This window comes from Anguilla anguilla, chromosome 4, assembly GCF_013347855.1.
Source record: "Anguilla anguilla isolate fAngAng1 chromosome 4, fAngAng1.pri, whole genome shotgun sequence".
Taxonomy (NCBI): Eukaryota; Metazoa; Chordata; class Actinopteri; order Anguilliformes; family Anguillidae; genus Anguilla; species Anguilla anguilla.
In genome coordinates, this window is record NC_049204.1 from 15,837,554 (window position 1) to 15,851,805 (window position 14,252).

General features: G+C 36.1%; 1 protein-coding gene across 1 annotated transcript in view; it reads left to right on the forward strand.

Moving 5' to 3' along the window:
• LOC118224656 (cadherin-7-like) overlaps window positions 1-14,252 on the forward strand; it is a 92,187-nt gene that overhangs the window by 45,094 nt on the left and 32,841 nt on the right. Inside the window, exons 4-5 of the mRNA XM_035412261.1 lie at window positions 721-1,015; window positions 8,607-8,726. Coding sequence (XP_035268152.1) covers window positions 721-1,015; window positions 8,607-8,726 — 415 coding nt within the window. The remainder of the gene's footprint in view (window positions 1-720; window positions 1,016-8,606; window positions 8,727-14,252) is intronic.

A 14,252-nucleotide genomic window follows, 5' to 3' on the forward strand; every position in this document is an offset into this window, starting at 1 on the left:
GTGAATCAGTGTCAGCATCGATTCAGACGGATTTTATTCCATTCACCTTCTCACACCCCAGTGGTGCTTTCAGCGATGTGTCCCTAAATAGCTGTGCTCGGCGGATCTCCGGGGAATCCAGAGGAAGAGTCGTGCCCCGCTATTTATGTTTTGCAAGGGAAGCAAGTGTGGCAGTTGATGATAATTCAGCATAACGCAACTGGAAATTGGAGACACCGTGCAGCAGGCTGCATCAAAGAGCCATTTTTATTAAACAATGCATAAAATATTTATTCCAATGAGAAGCATTTTGTTGTTTGTTCTTGCGAAAGCTCTTCAATTTGTACTTAGGCAATAGGCGCTCGTGGCTCTCCTCAGATGTTGGGCTCATTCAATATTGATTGTGTTTTACAAGAAACATTTGTAAACTTGGTTCACATGTATATTCATAGATCCAAATCCTTGCAAAACTCATGTTTCCTTCATTTTGCGATAAACAAAATAACCCCAAAAATTATGAATAAATACTGCTTATGATCTCTTTCTCCAGTTTTCCCAAAATGTGAAATTTCTTATTTCTAGCCTTTCTAATATTAATGTATTAACTGTATTCTGCCCTTGAGCTGCAGTTAAAGTCCTACTTTTTATGTTGAATCACAGATTTGAAATCCAAAAATTATTAGTTTTTTCCTTCCTGTCTACATTTTGTTGCTCATTTATGGACCTGTCCCTTCCTTGTAGCTTCATTCAGATGTGGACCAGGGGGAAGGAAACATTAAGTACGTGCTGTCTGGAGAGGGCGCCACTTCCATCTTCACCATCGATGAGAACACAGGAGATATCCATGCCACCAAACGGCTGGACAGAGAGGAGCAGGCCTACTACACGCTGCGGGCCCAGGCCGTGGATCGAGCCACCAACCGCCCCGTGGAGCCAGAGTCAGAGTTCATCGTCAAGATCCAGGACATCAACGACAATGAACCCAAGTTCCTGGATGGCCCCTACACTGCCGGGGTTCCAGAGATGTCTCCCCTGGGTGAGGCTCACTCCTCTCTGTGTCTCTTTCTTGCCCTTTCATACATGAGCACATGCATGCACACACACACACTCCCGCTCACACATACACATGCACACACACACACAAACACGTACACACGCATGGCCACAGTTAACCCCATAAATCTTTTTGATAATGGTCATAATTAAAATGTCAGTTAGCCTTAAAGATCGTAATATGTCATAGTCATAGTTCTTGCAGTGGTAGATCGGGCAATAATTGTAATAGCAGCAGGTCATAGTGATTAATAATCAGCTATAGCATTTTCTTCATTCGGTTCTAATTCTTGTTCTTTAGCAATGGCATTTTAAGTACCTGCTTAAGTTAACTCAATCAAATTCATGAGTATCTGTCATTGTGTAGTACCTATCCATACTCCTTTTACAGAAGAGTCTTGATATGGCAGAAGAGAAATCAGCTAGAATAAGCAAAAAAAAGAGAGAAAAAAGTAGCATATCTCAGGTGCTGCCATTTTATTTTAAATTTATTTTTATTTATGTATTTTTGTGAAGTCACATAAAATGTATATTTGTGAAGACCTTTATATTTATGTCAGGGTATAAAATTTTGAGTCAAGCTGCTATCATCTGTTTTGGTCTGTTTAATCTTTATACTACAATCGTTTTTAAAATAAAACTTAATGCCAGATGACAATAAAGAATGTAGAAATGGAAGAAGTTTAAAAGTAGCATTTGGGTATTCTGCACACTTCAGATCATTACTTCATTAAATCATCAGATCTGAAGCTATAAGAACAGGGACAGTTTTCCCAAAGGATAGGTCAATATTACTGTATTTGAGAGCAAAAACAGTTCTACAGTCTAGGAAACATAGAATTACATTTTATATTGTTAATGATTATTATAATAAAGTACTTAAAATCACTTGTTTACTACGCTACTGCACTTTGCAGAGATGGTGGCAATTCAAGGTAATATTTTGATATAAAGATACTGTTTCACTTAAAAAAAAAAAAAATTCAAATTAGAAATAAAAAAAAACCTTTATTACTTGCAGACACCATGCCTTTAGGAAATGCACAGCCTAAAATATAATTACAATATAAGCGCATAATAGAACTGCCACAAAAACAGCAGGAAACAAAAGGAATGTTTAAAGTTGCTTATGCTTAAATAGCCGATTTAAGTAGGACAGTACAGTATGAGTAAATAGCACCTCCAGTGGTATTCATGACAGACAAAAAAAACTTACTTCACTTCAAGACCTCTCCGCTGTCTGCATGGGAAAAAAAGGATTATGTCTTCTTTTAAAATGCATGTGATATTCTGCCAAGAATAGGATAGCAGATATGAGAAGCTGAAAGATGACAAAGTTTGGAAGTCTCAGGGTGAAGTAAAGGTCGGCAACACATTGGGCACAGTATTCATTCTGTTTATTGGAGGAATGACACGTTGTGACTTTTGCAGACAGTGCAGTACATTTTAGACTTTTCACAGATATAAATGGATGCTGCCCTATATACAAAATTAAGTCAGAGCTTTGAGCCACCTGCACTTTAGAACACTACAGTCATGTCTGTGTTATATGAATGTCTTTCTGTCTGTATGTCAGTCTTCCATGTGTGTTGCTGCCACTCCATGTCAAATAATCGATGAATTAATTAATTTTGAAAACTGAATTGGGGAAGCTGTTAAAAAGCATGCAACTCTCCAGGATACTTATCATTTGAATCATCCCTAACACTGCTGAATTCAAATGGCAGAAGAATGAATTCATAGTGTTGTATTGACAGAATCTGTTTCATCTTGCTCTGCAACAATTGCTCAGGGTACCAATGATTTTATAAAACACTGATACCACTGATACCTAAGTTTTCATTACACAACAGCGCTGATCACAACAATGCTGTTATTACTACAGTATGCCTGATGCCCAACACATGAAACATCATTGAGTGGACAGTAAATCTATTTGAGCATCTTATTTCATACAGCATTATGCATATATTATGTATATTACACATGTATATTACGATGATTTGCTTTCTATGAAAAAAAAAAGATTGCAGTAATGAACAAAAACTTCTGATCATTAAACAGCCAAAATGACTACAAGTTATATTATAACTTTTGTTTACACTTTTGGGATTTAGGGGCATATAGCAGGGTTGCCTAACCCTGTTGCAGGAGATCTACCACCCTATTGGTTTTCATTTCATTTGGGACAACTGTTTCTACTAAGTAGCAGCTCATTGAGATATCAAGCTGAGTTGTGCTTTGTTAGGTTTAGAGTGAAAACCTACAGGATGTTAGATCTCCAGGAACAGGGTTGGGCAGCACCGGCATAGATCATTAATAGTCCTACCCAGGGTTGCCCAGCCCTTTTCCTGGAGATCTACTGCCATGTAGTTTTTCTGTCCAACCCTAACAAAGTGTACAGTTTGTCGTACAAAAGGTAGAAATCTTGTTGAGCTGCTAATTACTGTAGTAGAAGCAGGTGTGTCATATTTGAGTTGCAATAAAAGCCTACAGGATCTCCAGGAATAGTGTTGGGCAGCCCTGGTCTTACTCTTAATGTAGGCTACATTAAAAAATAAGTGTTAAAATAATAATAATAATAATTAATAATAACAATAATAATAAACTTTTTTATATTTCACTCATAAAAAGCAAATGGTTGATATAGAAAGGATGTTTCTACAAATGTAATATCACAATTGCCTGTATCTCAGAGAAAGCACGTACAGTATATACTATTCCAAAGCGGATGTGCCCCGTTTTTCCTTTGGCCTTGTGTTTCTTCACTTTGTAAAAAAAAAGTGCATGATTTGAATATCTAAGCAACTACAAAGCATTTTGACTAAGACTGAATTTACATCAGAGCCAGTTTGTATTAAAATGACAGGATGCGCAATAGAACATAAAATATGCATACATAAAAAAAATTCTTGCCTGAAGTATAAAGAGCTGTAATTCATGTTAATAATTTGCATTACTGAAGCATCAATAATCATTGAAGGTGTACTAGAATTGTTTATTGTGAACATTATGCAATGGCTGGTATATAGCTTTACTGATTTTATTATAGCCAATACAACAAGGAGAAAGAAAATTATAGAGCACTTGACGTTAATAAAGAAAAACACATTAGAAGTATCATGTTTATGAACCAACTGGGTACTCTCAGAAACATTATCCAACTTAAATAATTTCACAATTTGTAAAACAAATGGCTGTGATATTAGTCATTTTGATGAAGTTATGCATTTTCACATTGGATTTATTGATTTAGTTTTAGTTCCACACATACAGCCCTACAATGTCTCAATTTGTAAAAGCTATTGATACTCATGTCCAGGTTATATGCAGAATATTAAACTAGTAAACTAGTTCAAGCTCTGCATTGCTTACATAACCAACCCTTACTAACATTTTAATTTAAAGTCTTATTAATGGTGTATGAATAATTGATCTAATCTTTATAAGTATCCATATAAAACAATTTACTGTGTCATAAACTACAGGAAGGGTAGGCCACTCTTGTCCTCAACGACTGTTTTATAGATGTGTTTAAATCATTAACAGCTGAAGACTAGGGCTGAGTGATAAATGGGCTCAATTAAGAGGAAATAATGAATTTAATTAGGCAATTAGGTGCAGATCTGGCATGTAAATGCAGAGACCCTGTATCCAGAGGTCTGAAGACTGTACTCTGTAACCATGCTTCAAATAAAAGGTATAAATCTTTAAATCACTAATAGCTGGATAGCATACCATAATAGATGCACTTGAAGAGCAAGTGGAGACCTAAACTGTGCCCAGAGTTTTTCTCAATTTATTTGGTCAATGCCTGAATTGAATTCCTGAAAACAAAACAGTGTTTTGTCGGCAGGTAATCAAGCCACTGAGTAACATTCTAAAGGGAGGGGAACTTCATTTACCCTACACTTGTCCACGGTTATTTTGCAGTAACAATGGTCATACACTGTTGACTGTAAAACTTGTGAATAGCAGTTGAGCTCTAAGCATTTTATTGAGCGGTGAGAATGGTTAGATGTTGTCCCATTGAAAGCACTGCAATTGAAAGAAAGGAGGTGGTAAATGAAAACTAGCATCAAAATGATTAATTATTACTGAATCGATATCTATATATTGTGTGAATGATTTAAAGTTTTTATGATAGTTTAAGTTGAATGAGCAAGATGTTGCTTCTCTGGTTCACCCTCAAGTCAGGAAATATGTTAGTTTATATTTTCAGTACAAAACCGAGTCAAAATCTCACACCAATCACAGTTCAGTTTCAAAGCTGTAGAACATGCGTTGTTGTTGATCTGACTGTAAAGAGTAAACTCCAGTTGCAGTTCCGGGATACACCAAGTCAAGCCTTCAGTAAAGAAAGCTGTGTTTTGCTGGAATTGAAAGAGATAAAATAAAAATAAAAAAATAATACAAACTGCATGTGACTTCATGCATTCTCCAATTACAGCTTACAGGAGTAGGCCTATGACACAGACTGGGTCTCCAAATCTTTAATACTCACTTTATGACTGAAAGTAAGGAGTTCAGATCTATATTTTCTGCAAGCACTAAATTTTGTAAAAGCCAAAAATACAGTTCTTGCAAGTGACTTGAGTAAAGTAAAATATAACCTAATAGTGACACCCGGCTTTCTTTTATGTGCTATGGGTTAGTGATTTTGACCCATTAAAATGAATGCTGTTTTTTTTTTTTACAGTGTCAAACAAAACAGCAAAGGGTATACTCAATTATGAAGTAATTGTCAGTCATACAGTTATTCACTCTTGCCTCTATTTACTGTTTTTAACATGGACTCTGGCGAGGTTGTTCAGCTTATTCACAGTGTAACTAAGCCGTATTTTATGTAAATGAAAGACAGCCCTTTTGTTTGTTATACAGTCTGCAATGCTATGCTATAACAGGTACAGCTTTACTTAGATTGGAGTAATGTTCGTTCTCAGCGTCAAGTCTCATGCACTGGTCAAACATGATCCCAAAATTAATTGAAAAAGATAATGCATAAGCTAGTGAGCTTAGGCTGAAATGTTCTTAGGATCTCATGCTATCGGGGCTGACAATAAGTTTAGTTTTATCATGGTTTACAGTAGCTGGAGGAAATTGTTAGCCATCCAATCCTTAATGGCAGCTAAGCTGTCTAGCTGATTAGATTTAAAAGAGGTGCAGTTAAGTATCATCTGTGTAACAATGGTAAGAGACATATGTAATAATAATTATTTAATAATCTGAACAAGTAGAAGCATATAAATAATGAACAAGATTGGCCCAAGAACTGAGCCCTGTGGGACACCACATGAAAAGGGAGCAGAAGATGACAGATAATCACATACAGAGTCTGGGCAACTATTATCAGAGAGATAATATGATAACCATGCCAAGGCTGCCCCCACAATACCCACCCACTTAAGCCACTCAATGAGAACACTATGATCAATAATATCAAAAGGTACACTAAGATTTTGAAATGGGTCTGTAGTTCTTAGGGAGAGATAGGTCTAAATTAGTTTTTTTAAGAAGAGGTTGAAATAGGGCATGCTTAAAGTATTCAGGGACACAACCAGATGTAAGGGAATTATAGCCATTAACCAAGGACCAAAGAAAGAATCATATAGCCATAGTGTAAACACCTAATCAAGAGTATGGCCCTTTATTTGAGTAGGACCAGACAGGTTGAGCAAAGCTAGACAACTCAGTGACATTCAAAAAGTAAATTATTGCTAAAATCAGCAATGTGGATTGTAAAATATCCAACAACAATGACTTTACCTAAACTGACTATATACATGTAAGAAAACAATTGATCACTGTGCTCTCAGGTTATAATTTAATAGAATAGAATAGACTTTATCTGTCACAGACTGCAAAGAGAACACTGACAATTGACATTACAAAACTGAGTGAATACTTTGCTATAATCACTGCTATAGTTGCTAAACAAATAAACAACTCTTCCAAAACTATTCCAACAAAAGTCTGTAATGTAAATTCTTTCATCAAAGTTTCTCTTGCACATATAATTTCAGATCAAAATGACCAAATCTTTAAAAAGTGTAATTAGTGTTCTTAGGATTTTCTGCATATTCAGACGTGGTTTAACTCAATACGAAAGATTAGGCATTTTGTTGCAAATCATTCATAATTGCTTTTCATATACCATATTTGGTATACTTTGAAATACATAATTGTGACAAGTATGATTAGCATATTTAAGTAGACAAGGGTAAATGATTGCTGAAATAAAAACAAAATACTTAAATCCATATTTATAACATTTTAATCTGTATCTGTAAATGGTTTTTATATCTATATGAAGCTGATTTTGAATGTAAATATAGCCTTGTGAAATGCCTAAGTGATTGTCAGAATAAGAAACATTTTTCTCTTGCATGCAAAACTCAAAACACTCATTGATAATCATGCATATAAAGTTCCATATTTTTTAAGTTAATGTTTGCAGGATTTAGTTAATGTTTTCATTTTTGAGAAATAAATTGATGTAATGCATGTTAAAAAGTAAAAAATAAATAAATAAAAGAAAAGAAAAGTTACATTTCACAAATCCATTGGCTCATTTATTAATAAATGGGGATATCTGTTAATATGAATTGGGATGAATAGTTTAGAAAATAGGTTTAGGTTTTAGGTTTCCTATAGAAAAGTGAATAAACTACTTTTTACTACTAATAAACCGATCAAAACAAAACTAAAATTATATTTGTATTGTGAAATTTGTATGTTTGTATTATTTACTACATTATGATACTAGACTAGATGGAACAGACATAGAGATACTGACTTCTTCATCTGGTTAATCCAATCGCTTACTCTAATGATTCATATTTTATTTTGCAACATTTAATTGGCAAAAAAAAAAAAAAAAAACATTTTAATTTTCCTTAGAAGTCTCCTGCATAAAATAATAGATGCATTCTGCCTTGATATAACAGTTGTATTTTCATTAGATTGCTGGGTAACTTTTTCAAGGGCATACCAGTATTGTCCCACCAAGGATGCTGGTCCATGGCACTTTGAACTAAAACCTGCAACTCTAGTGACCATGCCAATGCGCTGACAAAAAAAAGGAAGGGCATATCGATCTATGTGCCCAGTTAATACATAAGGTTAGAGCAAACCTTCCCATCATAAACATCTGTCCCATTTCCTGGATGTTCCCTTGAACATTATTATTAAGTCGCAAAGGAGATGGAAGGCACTGTCTTAAAACAGGATGTTATTGACACTTATTCTCTGATGTGTCTGTCATATGATAACCATCAGCAGATGTCGCCAACATTATTGACTTTGACAGAACGTCTTTTTAAAAAACTGAGTGCAGCATCGTGTTATCGTAAGTATAAATTGAACTTATTCCTACAAATAGAAATTTAACAGGAAAGTTTTCCAGTGTTGAAATTTTTTTTTCACTAGTTGGGTGTCTGACAGCATCTGGTAACCTGGGTCTGAAATCATTTATGTATAATTATGCACAGATGTTTTGCTGTGATAATTATTATCATTTCTATGTATGGAAATGTTTTGTGAGAGAGTGACAAATCAATATGATCTGATTACAGGAACGTCTGTAGTCCAGGTGGCAGCAACAGATGCTGATGACCCCACATATGGGAACAGTGCAAGAGTGGTCTACAGTATCCTCCATGGACAGCCCTACTTCTCAGTTGAACCAAAGACAGGTAAACAAATGAAGAACTCTTCTGTCCACTTTCTTTTTGCATGTGTTAGCAGGGTGAAAATGACCATTATTTATCATATCCTTACACAAATGACACAGTGTCCTCTAAAATCACACCCTGATAAAGATGAGCAAAGAATGCTATAGAACATGAATAAAACTGATTATACGGCATGCTCAAATATAGTAAAAGTATACTAATATAATTGTTCAGAGAAAATATTTTCATAACAAGTACATTTTTTTAAAAGGCGTTACTTATTCATACATAGTATAATTATTTCAAATATAATCAAATAAAATCTGTATTAACATTCAAATTTTAAGTAAATCTCACTCTTAAGGAACTCTATTGTGGCCTCCATTGGCTAACAGTTTCAATGGGGAATAAAAACGTGGTAACAAACATACAATATATGTGTCATGTATCACCGCTGAGAAAGGTAAATAAATCTCAAACGAAATAAGATAAAGGGTTGTTGACCTCCTCAGGGTATTGTTACAAACAAACAAATAAAGAAGAAAAATAGCACTTTCTACTATTACATAAATAATTAAAAGGTCTAAAGCCACTGGAACAGTGATGAACCTGCATGGTAGAGGCCAAAATGCATCTTGCCCTCACATATGGTGGAACGGTTTTGGCATTAAAATACATATTAAATAAAATAACTATATTGAGGGAAGTTTACAAAAAATAAAAAAGGTTTCCTAATTGGAATTAGAACTTTGATTGGAAATGGGTGTTATAGTCATATGAGACCAACATTGAGCTTTTTGGCTAAGCACACCAGCAGTGGGTTTGGCATCAAACAAAGGATGCAAATGTTGAGAAGAATGCAATGCCTGTAGTGAAATATCATGGTGGATCTTTGATGTTATGAAGTTATTTTGCATCTACTGGAAACATGAACTCCTGGAAGTACCAATAAATAAACAAATAAATGAATAAATAAAAATAAAAAAGCTGGTAACAGTGTTAATTTGGTTTCCTTGAATAATTATTACAGTACACTATTTTCCCTGTTTTATTGTTTGATTAAAATATGGCTTGGTACTTCTATTATGTATTTTATACAGCCTTTACTGTGGCTGTTCCCTACATTCTTCTGTTGAAGTAAGATTGGTACTTCTGAAAATCTCCACAACAAAACAGCCATCATTCTAACTGCTTTTGCAGTTCTAACTGCATTTGTTCATGTGTGATCCTGCCTTTATAAGGAGTGTAAATGTGTTAAATAGACCTACACAAGAATAGTCAGAATACACAGAAGAGGAGCTGCATGTAGCAGAGTATTTTTGTGGCATATATACAGTCAAAATGGCACTCTTGACTTTCTAGTTAAAAAAATAAAATAAAATTCTCTGTAGTGATATCAAGGAGGCAGATGCTAAGAAAATGAACTTATGGCATATTGTAATCACACCAACTTAATATAGATGTATTACCAAATTAAATATCGATAGCCTGGTTGGAGAAATTATACTGTATTCCTTTTGTATTTTCTTCACTGTTTTGGTAGATGACAGGATAAAACATGGCTTTATTTCCTATTTTCATCTATTCTGTGCCTGTTTTTTGTTACATCTTGGATCCCCTGTGACAGGGTAGAGGACCAGCAAAATCGCTAACTCAGCCAGTTAAACATCAATTGGCACCTTTTTTTGTGTTCCTTGTTCCTCCCTGACGACTTATGTGTTCTGAATTAAACAACACAGTTCTAAAAATGTTAAGAGGCTGTTATCTGGAATAGAAATGCATCTGGGCGAATTAAAGTGGCCCATCATGAATACTGATTTTCCTCTTCTCCCTGTGCCAAAAGTGAGGGAGAGGGGGAGAAATTTCCAAGAAGCACAGAAAGCAGAAAGGTCATCCTCCTTCTGTCTTGTTGGAAGTTGATTCCCAGTCTAATTGGAGAAGGGCACTGCACACACACACACACACACACACGCACACACAGACAGACACACAAACATACACACACACGCACACACACACACGCAGACACAACACAAACAAAACACACAAGTGAATGAATGTTTTTTGAATGTTAAAAACAGGAGCCATTTCTGATTTATGGGCGTTTGGTGCTTGGTGGAAGGCACCGGTTTATGGTGCATTTCACAGGCAGGTCATCCCATTGCTGGTTTCTCATGGGGAGCCCGATGAGGCAGTCCGAACAAGATGGAGAAATAAACTGTCTGTTGTTAAACACCCCAGTGACCATGCCAACCTCTGCTGATAACGTCTACTTGTGTAGAAAATGACCCTAATAAATGAAACAGAAAGTCAGAGAGAAAAGTACTTTGATCTTGTCCCAGCCAACTGCAGAGCTGTGGTAACGGTTCTGTCAATTACTGTATAATTAATGCACTTGCTGTTTGCTAATCATAGCTCTTGAACAAGTGTCGTTAAAAACTGTATGCTACTACTACGACTACTATTACGAGTAATAATAATAATAGTAATAATAATAATAATAATAATAATAATAATAATAATAATATCACCACAGGCAAAGCTTGTTTTCATCATCTGTGCATTGGTCAGTAGCCTGATGATGCATGAACACGATAAATATATTAACATTAGTTTCAGCATTAGTATCACTGTTACAAACTTTCAGTGTCTCTTTTAGTTTCCACTTTCATTTGCTACATATACCAGGATCAGAGCGGTGTACTACGAGTGAGTTTACAAGGTTAGCAAGTTAATTTAAGATTTAACCCCTGGGTTTTCCATATCACAAAGCTTGATTCACTTTAAATCGGGGTATATCGTCGTGGTAACTCATGTAGGTGGGTTATGTTCCGGCTATCAAATTGAAACATATAAAAGCACTGCCCTTTGACCAACTGACTGGGAAAAAGGTGTCTCCATTCCTGCTGGATCCCGTGGAGCTTGGAGGTGAATGAGCAATTTTCACATTAAACATAAACTGGAGGACAATTAGTGAGAGTGTATATTTATTTGTTAGTGTTGGTAAGGTCAATACGGTATTACCTAATAGATTTACACTATTAGCTATTTTTTGCAAACCCTCCTCCCCTGCTTTGTTGGTGGAAATGGTGTTAATTCTTGACATTGTGATATTCTTCAAATCTGTCCATTATGACCATCCGTTTAACTCAGGTGAGAAATACAAAATTTTACCAACATGGTCACTTTTATAGGAACGTACACAGACCTTGATTAACAAAGCCCGTGTTCACTTAAAAAGTTGATAACCACCTTTGTGATACCGGTGAAGCCCGCTTCTGGTTGTTAGGTTTTGTGAAGCCAACTAATGCAAAGAAACCCTGGGTATGTTATGCTTCCTTTTTTATTATACCCCCGCAGTGTAACCTACCAAAAACATAATGGGTGGGTCAATAAGGTAATTCTTCCAATTCATAAAAGGTCACACTGGAAGTTACCAGTAATTTTGATAATGTTCCTTTTTTAAAAGCGCAACATTGCAATCAGATTATTTGCAGCAGACTGCTGAAAGTGATTCGGCTGCTGTAAATAGTCAACGTGGTAATTTTGTAATGAAGTCAGTCTCCCTAAACAGAGCAACAACTGGCAAGTGGTGCAACATGACATTAATTCCAATCAGAAAAAAGCTTCATCTGATTAAGGGAGATTGATTCTTAATGCACAATCAACACCTTTTCTGCATGCTGGCCCATTACATTTTTGGTGCAGACATTTCCACTCAAGTACCCACTAATTAAAACAATAGGCCTTAATTTAACACTTTTGGGCCATGAGTATAGATAGCTCCAGAGTGGTCAATTAAGGCTTGTTTTTTAATTAGTGGGTACTTGTCTGTTGATTTTTCATAGATGTTCAAGAGCCCCTTGTGATTGGCGAAATGGCTTATGTAAGGCAAATTGACAGTGATTGCACTTGATTTCAGTTAAAAGTATGCGTTTGAAACAAGAGGAGGGTAAAAATCCAGACCAAAGGGAATATGAATATTTGCATTGTCTCAGCATGCAAGTCTCATTTTCTAATCAGGTTGTTTCTGGAACCTATTACACACATTAAATGTATGTAAGTTACAAATGAAAGAAAATTATTTGGAAAACCATTTGGAACCCCCACCATCCCACCCTCCCCCCCACACCCCCACCCCCGCTCTCAGCCCCAAACCACACACAAACTTTTCCCGCTCTGCTTGACTATTCCGTAACTTAAAACTCCATTCATGGCAAAGAGAGGACCAGCTGTCATTCAACAAAAAGTCAAAAATCACCACGTCATACCCACTTACCACACGCTTTCAGGCCTTAATGAAAAGAGTGCGAAGAAAGGCCAGACAGCTCTAAGGGAATTAATTATCCATAAAGGGGATATTTAAGAGGGAAAAGGAAGCCATGCATTTCAATTTGACATACCTGATATTTCTAAAATGGCAGTGCTTAATGATCCTGATTTATCTCTGCCTGCTCCGATCGTGTGGAAAAAAGATTGTTTAATTGAATGTGAAATACTCGAATAATGAGAAGACGAGAGACCAGCAAAGAAAAAAGTGAGAGCAGGTCAATCCTGTTTAGATGTGTTCTATTAGTACAAAAGCTGGCTTGCTGGCCATGTCATCTTGTCATAGAAGAGCAAATGCCAAGCATGGAGGATTTTCGACTAGCATGACTTCAATAATAATAATCCCATTTGAACATATGCCCTTTTAGACACAGGACAATGGGATTGCAGTAGCTAATCCATTTAGGTTATGCAGCACAGATGGGTTGAGGGGTGACTCACAGGACATGTAAACAAGATGGCCGCATACATCAATTCTGAAATGGAGATTAAGGACTGCATTGAACAATGGGATTGTTTTTAGATTGCATCCTTAGTCAAATACAAATATGGTGAATTTAAACTAGGAAATGTTCTAGTGGTAGGGTTTATTTAATATCCCAGTCTAGAATGTGATAAAACAAAGAAGTCCTGTGTTGCCCTGCTTCTCATGCCTCTGTTGTATAAACATATACAGTATATATACAGTGTATTCCACGTTTGTCTGCACCTTCAGTAGCCCGTCTATTTCCAATTATTCCAGTAAATAAATTATGGATGATGTTATGAATAATTAAAATTGGACAGCTCATTTTTGTAAGAACATTTTAAAACATTCCCTTACAAACTACAGATGGTCTTTAACTGTTTGTCCTATTGCGTATTTGGTGTGACTCAGCATTGCCGTTAGTTCTACTCGGGTAGTTGCTTGGATCAATGGCTAATCACTCCGGTTAAAAATAGACTGCAAAGACCACTCCCGATGCCACCCGGGCAGGAAAACAACAGCTGTGTTTCAGGTTGAGAAGGGATTCGGAGCAAAGGGCTTTGCCGGGACCATCTGAAGCAGGCTTCGGTGCCCCCCCTAGAATGCTAGCAGGAGGTGCTCGTTTGCTGGGGTGAGTGGCGTGTCACATGCAGGATGACCCTCGGAATCACATTAAAATGTGATCTTGCTCACCCAATCCTTGATAAATGTGACAGAAATAACGAAATGGCTTGGGAGAAGGTGCCTTGCAG